This window comes from Macaca mulatta, chromosome 7, assembly GCF_049350105.2.
Source record: "Macaca mulatta isolate MMU2019108-1 chromosome 7, T2T-MMU8v2.0, whole genome shotgun sequence".
Taxonomy (NCBI): domain Eukaryota; kingdom Metazoa; phylum Chordata; class Mammalia; order Primates; family Cercopithecidae; genus Macaca; species Macaca mulatta.
The window spans coordinates 30,799,552-30,811,812 of NC_133412.1; the positions used below are offsets into that span (position 1 = coordinate 30,799,552).

General features: G+C 34.6%; 1 protein-coding gene across 2 annotated transcripts in view; it reads right to left on the reverse strand.

The window, feature by feature from the left end:
- Nucleotides 1-1,139: 1,139 nt before the first annotated feature.
- Nucleotides 1,140-12,261, reverse strand: part of WDR72 (WD repeat domain 72) — a 236,314-nt gene continuing 225,192 nt past the window's right edge. For both annotated transcript variants that reach the window (XM_015142281.3, XM_077938706.1), the window contains exons 19-20: nt 9,237-9,341; nt 1,140-3,732 (exon numbers count right to left, since the gene is read on the reverse strand). In XM_015142281.3, the coding sequence (XP_014997767.3) occupies nt 3,677-3,732; nt 9,237-9,341 (161 nt within the window). In that variant the 3' untranslated portion in view covers nt 1,140-3,676. The remainder of the gene's footprint in view (nt 3,733-9,236; nt 9,342-12,261) is intronic.

The following is a 12,261-nucleotide window of genomic DNA, read 5'->3' on the forward strand; positions in this document are numbered from 1 at the left end:
AGTTTACCTTCTCCTACCTGCTACCTGCAGGCTCCTTGTTGAGCAAATGACAATGTGAGGTGATCTGGGGACTATTGTACATGAAGCCGTGCAGCTTTATCTGAAAGATATCTACTCAAGAAAGTTTTAATTTTGCAACTCTTTTGGTTAAGCTAATTTTTAAAAATTTCAAAAAACACTAAGTATTATGCAAATGTTTACAAAGCAATTACTTTCTTAGGAAATTTAACACAATTTTTGGCATTTTACATATAAGACAACATTTTGTGGAGAATAAAGGAGTCTATAACACTGCTTTTATATAACTGAGCAATCAAAATGTATGAATATAAAACTTAAAAAATTGAATGAGTCCATTCTGTGAAAATAAGGCTTTAAAATCAATTGGAATTAATGTAACCTGAACTTTCATTTTAAACATATGGCATAAAATTTAATTTTAAAATACTCAATTATTATAATGTGCCCTCTAAGGATGAAAGAGAAATAGTATCTTTTCTAAAGTGTTCGTTATAATAATTATAAAAGGATTCTAAAAATACAGAACACTGGAAAAAATGTATAAGAAAAGAAATAAAAATCACCAAAGCTATCATCTAAAGATAGAATATGAATATTTAACAAACCATATTCTATCATTTTTCTAATACCATCATGTTCAAAGTAGCCTTAATTTAGTTTCTAAAATAGTAACAGAATGTTTGATACCTGGTGCTACTTTTTAACCGTGTGTTTCTAGCATTATACATTTTTCCTTATATTTGAAGTGTTTAACAGTGTTCATATTGCTTTCTAGTACCTCTGGATGAGCCCTATGAGAAAGCTCTCCAACACAGCGGAGGGAATGAGGCTCTGACAAGCACAGCAAGCACACACGGCCTGGACACACTGTCGAGGAGCCTCTGCTCTTAACCCTCCATGCTTTCCAGATACTTTTTCCTGCACTATACAATGGAGCCAATGTGAAACTCAACAGCAAGTCAAAGAATCAAGGCTTGAAATCTTGAAAATATGATATTCCTTTGGGGGATATACCATATACACACACACACACACACACATATGTGTATCTACATCTATCTATCTATATATATTAATAAATATCACCAAGATGATTACCAAAAAAGAAACACAAGATAAAATTTTTAAATAAATTATTTATTACAATGACAGGAAGACTCTGGATACAAACACATTTGCTAATATAATCACTCATGGCTACCTAGCGCTAGATGTACAAAAGAACACCCATATCTCATCAGGTGAAAGACAATTTTGAGTTTCTGGGTGTAGTGCCAAGTGGTTATGATTACCACGTATGTGGTCCATCCAGTTAACTGTATGACAATTTGCTATTTCAAATTCTGTCATAACAGAAATTACTGAAATATGTTGAATGCCAGTCAATATAAAGAAACCATTTTTAAAGAGACTAGTGAATTTGTATCATAAACACACTTGTATATGGATATTAGGAGAGCATTGCTTGAATATCTCTAAAACTCTATTTTTAGGAATTAAAAGTTTTCATAGTTAATGATATTGGTCTTCAGAATTCATATTGATAAAAGCAAACTTTAATTAGTCATTTAACATGAAAGTTTAAATTTCAGAGATTCTAACATGTGATGTCGAAAAATCCTAACATTTCCATTTACTAATGTCAGGGTTGTGCCAATTCTAATTTGCTGTAGCTAGTAATATCAGAAAATATTTATCAGAGATTCAATATTGATTTCATTAGACCTGATAAATGCTAAGTATGGCAACTATTAAAACCTATTTTTATTCTTGTTTCTAAAAGGGAATAATAGAATGTAGCTATAAAAATAATGAAGCTTATTTTTCATAAACATATGATAACTTGAGCATCCAAATAGGTTTTAACATTTAAAAATGCCTCATTTGAGAGGACATACACTTATTTGATATTGCCATCATTCAAAATGCTTTTGGGAGTCCTTACAATGACCTTGACAGCTGGTATACAACATGCTAGAAAATATAATCCATTGCCTAACTTGCTGCCTTCCTTTATTTTGAAACTTGTTTGAAGTGGCTTTTGACTGTTTCTAAAGGAGGGGGAATATATTTATCAGTTTTCAAAAGATGATAATTTTCCATGATTATTCATATTAACACTATGTTAGTTTCTAAAGTTCAACTCAAATGTAATTTCAAGCAGTAAAATCAGATTTTAGGAAACAATGCACACTGTAATCTACTTTAAGGGAGTTACACTCATTTGACATCTTTATTCTGGTATGTTTATTCAGGTCATCATTAATTACAAGTTCCTTAAGGGTACAGCCCATGTCATTTCAATTACATAGGTCACTTTTCTAATTTCCCTATCTCCTGTCTACTGTATCCCAGCATAAGACCTGAGGCTGGTCCCATGCTCGAAAATGTTTCTTTAACTGAAGTGACTTGAACTTCTCTATTAGATACATACATAGATAGATATAGCTATATATCATATATTTAATGCTTTATATCTCCTTTTCAATTACATAGTTCTCTTTTCTAATTTCCCCCTCTCCTGTCCCCTGCATACCACCATAGGACTTGAGGCTGCTCCTATGCTCAGAAATATGTTTCTTAGATTGAAGTGACTTGAACTTCCCTATTAGATACATAGATAGATAGATATAGCTACATATCATATATTTAATACTTTATATCCTTTTGTCTATGGATTAGGCAATATTTATATTAATAAGATACATAGATTAATAATATTTTGATGATTTTATGTAAATTGAGGAATGGTACAATATAAATCATAGTGAAAAAATCAGATCACCGAAGGCTTTAACAGAAGAGCACTTTATGTCTATTCCTATTTATGCTGTTTGATATATTTTAGTTTTAGAATTCCTGCTAGTCAAGCTTCTTTCTGGGAAAAGACCTACAAGAGTTTATACTTAATAAGGATCAATTGTGATATGCTGCAAGTTGATTCTCCTTCCCTAGTTCACATCTACATGGCCAACAAGATCAACCTTTAGCTAAAGACATTAGCCTCAATGTCATTAGAAGTCCAAATTAACTCAACAGTACAAGGTTTGTCACTCTTATACTTTGTATCACTTATTTGGGCTAATTGATAACTAAATGGAACTGGTTATTTGCTGACAACATTTCATGCTTAGGGATGAGATTTACTGCAGTAATTGATCTGAATTAAAGCATATCCACTAAAACAAAATATCCTAACCAGACAAATCAAAGTTGGTAAAATTTTAGATTAAATACCTTGAAGCAACATTAAATTTATAAGCATTGTGTACTACATTGGTCTTAACATTGTTTATTATATAATTTAGGGACTAAACGGATAAGAGAAAATTTAAAGCAGTATTGAATTTGTGTCTGTGGACTGGCATTCCCTGTTGGAAATATTAACAGAAAAAGTAAGAAGCGGGAATAGATAATGATCTAGACAATATTTTTCTAAAATTAGATGAATTTGAATATTTTCAATCAGTATGTATTGCATTTTAATCAGCATGTATTAAAATCAGTTTTAATACATGGTCACTAAAGTATTAGCAAATCTACTACAGCCTAATAACTTGACCAATAACAACAATGCTTTTATACACTAATAAACAGATTGCATCATTTGGATTTCTTAATTTGTCCAAATTCAGCTCCTACTGATGAGATTCCATTAAGACACCTTGCAGGGGCAGACCTTTGCTATCCATGAATGATGCCTTGGCTCACCTAGGAGAAAAGCAGATATCTTGGGTTATATGGTGAAATCCAAAAGAGAAAAAAGAGAAAGACCAAGAGGAGGGGAGGCAGAGAGGAAATGAAGAACAGATACAGAGAGGAGGAAGGGAGAGAATGAGGAAAAAAAGAAAGAAAGGAAGAAACATATTGCTTGTAATTTCTACATGTCTTTTCTATCCTAAAATAAGACAATATAATAAAAATTTACTTGTCTTATAAAGTAGATAAATACACTTTAATTGCACACATTATTAATAGCTTGGGTTTTTTTTTTTAACTGCCAAGGAAGATGGAAGTTTTCTATAAGAAAAATTTAGTTTGAAATTGGTAAATTTCCATAAATTTCAAACAGCTTAATTGTTCTTAGGAAAATCCACAACTGCAATTTTAGGGTCAAAATTTATTAGTTGAAATACTGTTTGAGTTAGAGAATCAAAAAAGTATTTATTTCTCAGACTACTTGGATGATTGTCTTTGTAGGCTAAAAAAAGCCACTCATTTAAAATCAAATTGACTACCAAACTAATTGGAACATTGTTCCTTAATAACTATTTCAAAACACATTTATATTAATGACATGTCTATGAATAGTAACTTTCACTCCTACTGGCAAAAACTGTGGTTTAGTTAAACCAATACTGTATACTAACTGTGTGTGTGTGTGTGTGTGTGTGTGTGTGTGTGTGTGTGTGTGTATTAATGTATACTTTTACATTCTTTAAAAAATATGTTGATGTTTGAATTTTGCTCTTGGGTAAATTTTAATAATGTGATATTGTTAAAAACAACTTGAAGAAAGTGCTTATATCTTCCTACTGGAATTGCTCTTAATTCTTCTAGATTTTTTTTTTTTTTTTTTAGCACTAACCATAAGAAGCGTGTTCTCGATGGCCATGATTGATGGGCTGCTCACACATTCCACATTTTTTCTGCTTCATGCATCATCATCAGCCATCTCCAACACTCCAGTCCTGAATCTGTCCTACTTTCTGTTACCTGATTTTTGCTGGTGATTCATGAGCCAGAATAGTAAAAGGAAAAAAAAAAAAACAAAAAAACTCCACCTTGGCTTTTCACAATGTAGTATCTCCTGGAAACTCTGTGAGAATCTAGTTTTGGTCATCAGACTCATGCAAATGTAATATTGATTGACAATGATGTATATAGATCTACATACATAACCTGCCTTATAAAAACCACAAAACTGTTCTATTAATGGCAGAATGCATACTGATTATAAACTACTTCAGAATGATGTGGAAACACATAAATGCATTTTGTTGGACTTCTAATTCTCTCTTGTCGCTATTATTTTCAGCAGAAGCTACTTTGGAGTGTGCACTGTTTCTAGTGCACTAAAAAGAAAAATTATTAATTTTCCAAGCCAATATGGTGACAAAAGCTTAAGGTTTCTCATTAACCCTTTCATAAAAAATTGTGACTGTCACACTAAATTTTCTATCATCATGATTTTAAAGATGGGGAGCTAGAAATCCTTAAAAAAAAATTCTGAAGAATGAAAAACGAGCTTTAATCACTGTGAAAGAAACAGTAAGAAGTTAACCAGCAAAAGGCTCCACTGAGCTATTTTTGTGATAACGTCTTTCAGATTCAGAAGCAACCAGGCCTTAAAGAGCCAAAGAAAGAAAGCCTAATGGCCCTAAAATCTCAAAAAAGGGAACTGCAAGTTCATGATATTGTCTCAGTGCTTCTATTACTAGACATCAAAGTTATTCCCACAGGTTTCAGAAACGTATAAATGCCAGTGAAGGAGCAAGCAGACTTCACAGAGTCTGAGCCGGAAACTTCATTCTGGGATTCACCTGTGAGTCAAAACTCTTTGCTAATGAATTATTCCAAAGAAAAGACATTGCTGAGAGATACTTTTCCCTATCAGACAAGACCTCCAGGTTCACTAGCAGGGTCAAAGTAACAGGAATGCTCTGGTCTAAAGGTGCTTTGCCTACCTTAATGGACTTCAGGCACTCACCTGGGTATACAGCTTGAACCCATAAAGAGATCACAATGGCATGATGAATAAGGTGGAGTGCTCTAGAGACTAGGTGAACAACCACTCCACAAGGCATCTAAATTGTGACCTACATGCAGACTGCAGCCCATTTACAAATGGGTCATCCTAGTCAATTCAGCGCTGAAGAAGGAGTGATGCCAATACAAAAATAAACAATCTACATACTGAGTTCAAGCCCCATTGTATGCAGAGGTAATACACGAAGTGGTTCTTTCTATTTTATATACATTCAAACAACTTGGCTTTGTTAATGACATTTTAAGACTCTCTATCAACATCTAAATATCAACTTCACTTTTTCCAAAAACTTAGTTTTTCTGTGCTTCAAAGTCCCTTTTGCTTTCTGCATATGAAAATGCATTTGCATCCACAATACAAAACCAGAAGAGTTAAAGTCAAGTGATATTTACAGGATTTGCAAAGAAGAGAATTTATGTGGAATCAACAATATATAAAGCAATATACTTGAACTGTGCTTGCATGGAAAAACACTTTTTTCCATTTTCTATATGCTGTTCAAACAACTGATCTATTCATTAAAATGATGTAATAATTACATTAGTCATTTAGCATTGCATAGATAAAACCATGTAAGTTCAATATCCCTTAAAGTTAGAAGATTGACCACATTCAGCTTTGTAACTGGGGGATTTTGCATGTACATAAAAATGTTAAAAGGAATTTTGAATGGGTGAGAACATTCCAGTTGAAAATGGTAAGAATGTGCATTCAGAATCAAAGGCACTCTTTTCCATGCAATGACTAAAGAATACACTAACGCAACTACAAGTTTAGCTACTGAAGCACCTCTTCTGGTTTAAGGACATCTTCCCAAATCTCACCACCTAAAAATCCCAAATTTGTTTCTTCTTCTGACTGGGGTAGTTAATATTTTCCAGAGAAACACCACTCACATGTGGTAAATAGAGGTAACTAAACTGCTAGAGGAATGCTTATGGTTTTGGAGCCCCTACATTTTGAAAGACTTGATATTTTGAAGTTAATGTTTGGGCTTTGAAAAGTGGAAAGTCATGTTTTTATAGTTCAAGAACGTCCTTCTCTGCCACCAAATTCACACAAGAAACATAAAACTTATTTTCCTCCATGTTCAATTTTAAGAATTTTGCCCATCGAATACTCATGCTTCAAGGAAACACACTCTCTCATCAAAATCTTTCTTACTAAACAAGCACCTCTGTCAGAAGTGTCTTAATTTCTTATCACAGAATTTTATCCACACAAGGAGCAATAAATAATTCATGTCACTGCCTCTTTGTTGTGTGTCCCTGAACTGCGCAGAGCTGGAAGGCTGACAGCTGTGTCAGGACAAGCACCAAAGATCTGACATGACAAGTGACTAACAAGTTTCTTTCAGTTCATAGCGAAAGAAGACAATGGCCCAAAGTGCAGAAAGAAATCCTAAAACAAAATAAAACTGTTTCTTTCTTTTTAGCTAAGTGTTTGCTATGAGCTTATTTCCAACCCACAAGCCCTGGTCATTTTATAGGACTGCCCAGCCCCCTTTATTCCTCACACTGGCTTGGCCATTTACTCCTGGCCACGGATCAATATGAGCAATTCTTGGAGAAATACGATGTCTCCATGACAACCAAGCCACAAATTCTCAGTGGAAGGCAGTGAGACCAGTAGTGAACTCTCCAGAGGTTTCTAGGCCTATAAGGCAAGATGTCTGAAAATGCAGGAATGGACAGAGGAAAAAGCCAGAGTAATTCATTCTTTATTACCAGTATAATGATGTCCGATGTATAGAACAGTACTCACTTTTTGAAGATTTTTTATCAGCACCTATATTTTCTAATTAATCTTTCTTTCTTGATAAATGCTTTTGTGTGTATCAATCAGATAGAGAATGTTATATTTGAATCTCACTCCCATTCCATTCATATTAAGCGATGACAGAAATTTATTCTACTTTTGAAATGATATAAAGCTGATCTATTCTTATCAAAAACAATGGACAGTTAGGTAAAAACTTGACTCATAGATTTACCTGCCTGACAAAATGAGTAATGGAAAACTGTGTATTAAGACATTTTTAAAACCTAATCAAAATTCGGCAAAATTAGTCAAAACTAAAAGTAATGGATAAATAATTTTTATTATAGAAATGTAACACTACCATTTACCCTCTCCCTTTTAGAATGAGACTCATCTACATTTTTCTTTTAGCTGTTATGGCAGGGGGTGGGGTTAACTTGCTCATTAAACATTTCTGTCATTGCTAAAGATGCCATTTCTCAGTTCCATGGGATCTGAATGTAGAAGTGTGGTTGAGAACAGGCACACGGCAGCAGTCCATCTTTGGAGGAATCTTGGTGGAGTGAAGAGGACTGATATACAATGCCATCGCCACTGTGCCTATTGGGGTTCCGAGATGACTTAGGGGACCTGACATAGATTGCAGGCTGCACCTTTCAGTGAAAATTAAATCTCAGTAGCTCTCCTTGGGGAAGGATCAGGGGACTGTTTGCAGCTGCCCCCTGTCAACGAAGGCTACAAGATTTGGAAATCTCTTAACTAAGCTGACAGGCCACAGAGAGGATGAATCAAAAATATGATACATGGATCAGCACACAAAGATGTGAGAGGGTAGAGGGTACACAGGAGCCAGATAAAACAGGAACCACAAATATTAAGTGGAGGAGATATTTAACTCTTTCATTCATGATCATAAGGTACCTTCTAGCACCTTATAACTTTATAATTATCCAGGAATGTTCATTCAACTTTTACAAGATTTTTTGCTTCTAATTCATTAGTTGTTAAGGCTAGGCATGCTTCAAAACGAAACAAAAATAGACACAGAAATCTATGTGTAAGTGTTTCTAGCTGTAACCTTCTAGTACATTTCTCTCTTATTTCTATAAAGGATATATACAAATATGTAACTTTGACAAAGAATAGCTTTTATTGCATGAGAGAAGGGTTACTATTTTCTAGACTTTATTTTTCCCTAAACATTTGACAGTATTCATTACCGTTATGCTAAAATCCTCTCATCCCAGTTACAGTCCTGTTTGTTTCTAGGAAGGTAAATTGAACTGTAATTATGACAATTTCTCTTTTCACCCCCGTCTGTCCACTTCCTCTCCCCTCTTGTTAGATCCCATTATTTGAAATATTGAAAATGTTGCCATTTCTCTATAGTTTCCAATCTCTGGCTCTATTAACCATTTAGCCTAAAATTGATGATAATGAACTAATAGTGTCAGCTTCCCTTCTCAGTCATAAAGCCTTTGTACTTCCTCCAACTGAATTCTTGATGAAAGAGGAAAAGATAACAGCTCCACACTGTGACCCCTGGAGGTGACCATTAATTTGACAGTGCAGCTGCTAAGAGAAAACAGCATTACAATGTCCTCTCCCCTCACCCCCTTCCAAGGACCCCAAAGCTGTGTCAAATTTATCATTTTATACTTGACTATTTTTAAATGGCTTTCACCTGGACTCTCAGACTCTTCCAAGACACATCTGTCAGGCATGTCCTCCACGTCTTGGAAGTTTGCCGAGTTTGAGTTGCTGTCATGCTTGACCGGACTGACTGGAGCTATTAAAAGAGAGAGAGAGAGACAGAGAGAGAGAGAGAGAGAGAGAGAGAAGAGGGAGGATGAAAAAGTAGTAGCAAATACCATTAAAACATTTCCTTCCAGTTCCACAGATATTTCCAGGGACACACTATGTAAACACAAATAATAAATTGAAATAAAATGTATCCTCTAAGTATTTATTGGCAGACATGTAATTAGTTGAAAAATCTATAGATGTGACTTTATCTTAGAAGAAAAATAAGTTCACGGCATCAGCTTAAAAGCTACAAAGTAACAAAGTGATCTCTTCGAAGTAGAAATCGTATTTTTAATGCATAAATCTAAAACAATATAGTCAATTAACGGCAATAGAACACAGAGAGAAGAACATCAGGCTAGTCAATTAGGAAGACCAGCTCTGTACTGGTGGCAATGGTTCCTCTCATTGCACAAATCACAGCTAATGAACATTTTGTGTGCATTTCGGCTCTCTTTCATTAAATTAAAAACGATGGTACCAAACACCAGAAAAACTAGCAGTATAAAAAGTAAATTTTAAAATGTAGCATGAATATACACTGAAAATTGTAATAAGAAGGGCTGTTGTTTCAAATGGTAGGTCTCCAGACAACCAAACTATCGTGAGATATTGTAGGATTATGACCAGAAACAGAAGCTAGTACAGAAGTCTAAAATTTCCTATAAACCCATGGTATCCACTGATTCTGTTTGAGAAACAGACTCAAGTTTCCACATTTTTCCACAAGTTGTAATACTTGCTCTATGTTGTCTCCAGGAAGTAACATATTTCCATATTACATTTGTTCTAGAAAATAATTGTCAGAAAAAGTGGGCCTTGTCTTCATGAAGAAGCTCAGTGAAAAAACAAAGCAAAGCAAGCCTGCAATAGCATAAATTAGGTCACAATTAAGCCAAACGTTCTAAATATATAGATACTGTTGAGTACAATGGAATTTTATTTATTGTAAGTTGCTGCAGTAAACACCACCACTGATTTGATAACACATGCAACATATTTATAAGCCATAAATGCAATAAACAAAATATATATTTACAATCATACATAAGATGTTTGTTGGCACAGGGGAGTGGGCCTGGACACTGTTTCTAAACTTCTGTTAGGAGACAAGAAAGCAAGGCAGAGGCTGAGACTGTGCTCCTTCACACATTTGGTACATGACACAACGGTGTCCCACCCAAGGTCCAGGCAGCATTAGTAGTGTTCAGACCTGGCACACTCCTCCACTTATTTTAATGGAGTGTGCATAGCACTGATGTTTGTAGCCTGAAGACCACATAGACAAACTTTACAGAAGACTAGTAACACGATTCTGTTTTAAATTCTCCCTCTAGATTGTTTCACCAACTCTCTCAGTACACAGATATGACTTCTCTGTTCTATCAAAATCCCAGCGTAGTTAGAATTCACTACTTCTCTAAAACCTTTTTTGGGGAATAAAATGTAAGAAAAGCACGAAATTGCTATTTTCAATAATAAATCTGATCTTTTCATTTTAATTCATACATTTCTGTGGACTTCATATGCAACAGTGTCTAAGCCATAGAAGGTGTTCTTGAAGGATCTGTGAAATGAATGAATGAACACATGAATGATGCAGAGGTACCATGCTAAATGTCCTCCTAATCCAAGAGGATATGTGCTTTCAATTATCTTTTCAATGGGTCTGTTCAATTTCTTGTTAGGCCAAATTGAGACCAAGGATGCATGTTTGCAAAATGGTGATGTGGGTTAGTTTGTGACACTGAAGGAGAGGATGTGTGGCCTATGTAATTATTGATGTAGCTGAGTTTAATTTTCTTCAGTTTAGGTCATACTTACAGATTATTTTTGAATCCATAGATTTTTTGTGAAATGTTTAAGTGGTATAGTTAAATGTATCAGTTTCATTCAGAATACCATTATGTTGGTCAAGATTTCCTGGCCTACTTTAATGATTTTTATCTCTGTATATCTTACTTGATAATTTTCTGAAATATTTACATTGGTATTTGTAAAAGGAAATAAATCATATAGCTAAATCTATTACTAAAAGCCAATGAGGTAGCACCTCTATTGATTTGGGCAAATGCATTGCACTTGCCATCCAACACACTATTCTTTCATAATTTAAAACATTCCTCCATTCATTCATTTATTCATTCCTTCAAAAAATATTTATCAAGCACCAAATAAATATTCAGAAGATGCTGTTTTAAATTAGGGACCTCACAGAGGAAGAGGACATGGTATTAGACAAAGTATATGTCTGCAACCATTCTTTGTGGCAATAAAGTGGTCCAAGAATGAACTGACATCCCAGACCTCTCAAAAACGCCAGAAAGTTAGGTGTAGTTTTAGCTGCATGATCTTCATTAAACTCACACTAGTAGGTACCAGGTTACTACTTTGCTTCCACCTCTGATTTTGGGGGGTCTGGCTTGTGTCGGGGAGGGGAAATAAAGATGGTTATTCTTCAGATATTGTACTTGGTTACAGATTAGTTTCCAAATTTGAAATGATACAAGCTTTGTCATTTTTACTGGGTAGTTCCTAGGGCAACCAATTAAATTTACTGTAGAAGAAAGAGCTACATTCTGCCAGTTGGGAATAGCAGGCATTGGAGAGGTTAATTACTGCCATTCTACATTTTTTTCTTTCTTTCTTTCTTTGATAGGCTAATCCTTGCAATTGTTCTTTTGGGTGTCTCCTGTGATGTTTCATCATTGAACTCTGACATGATATGTGACCAAGGCTTCTCTAATGAATCACTTCAACAATGATGAATCAACAAATATTGATCTAGTGTTTATTATGGGTAGAGCTCTGTGTTGGACTGTGAGGGGTAAAGACATGAAGGCACTTTTAATGTGCCCTCATACAACTTGTGCTCTAGTTGAAGTATGATGAAGAGTAACTAG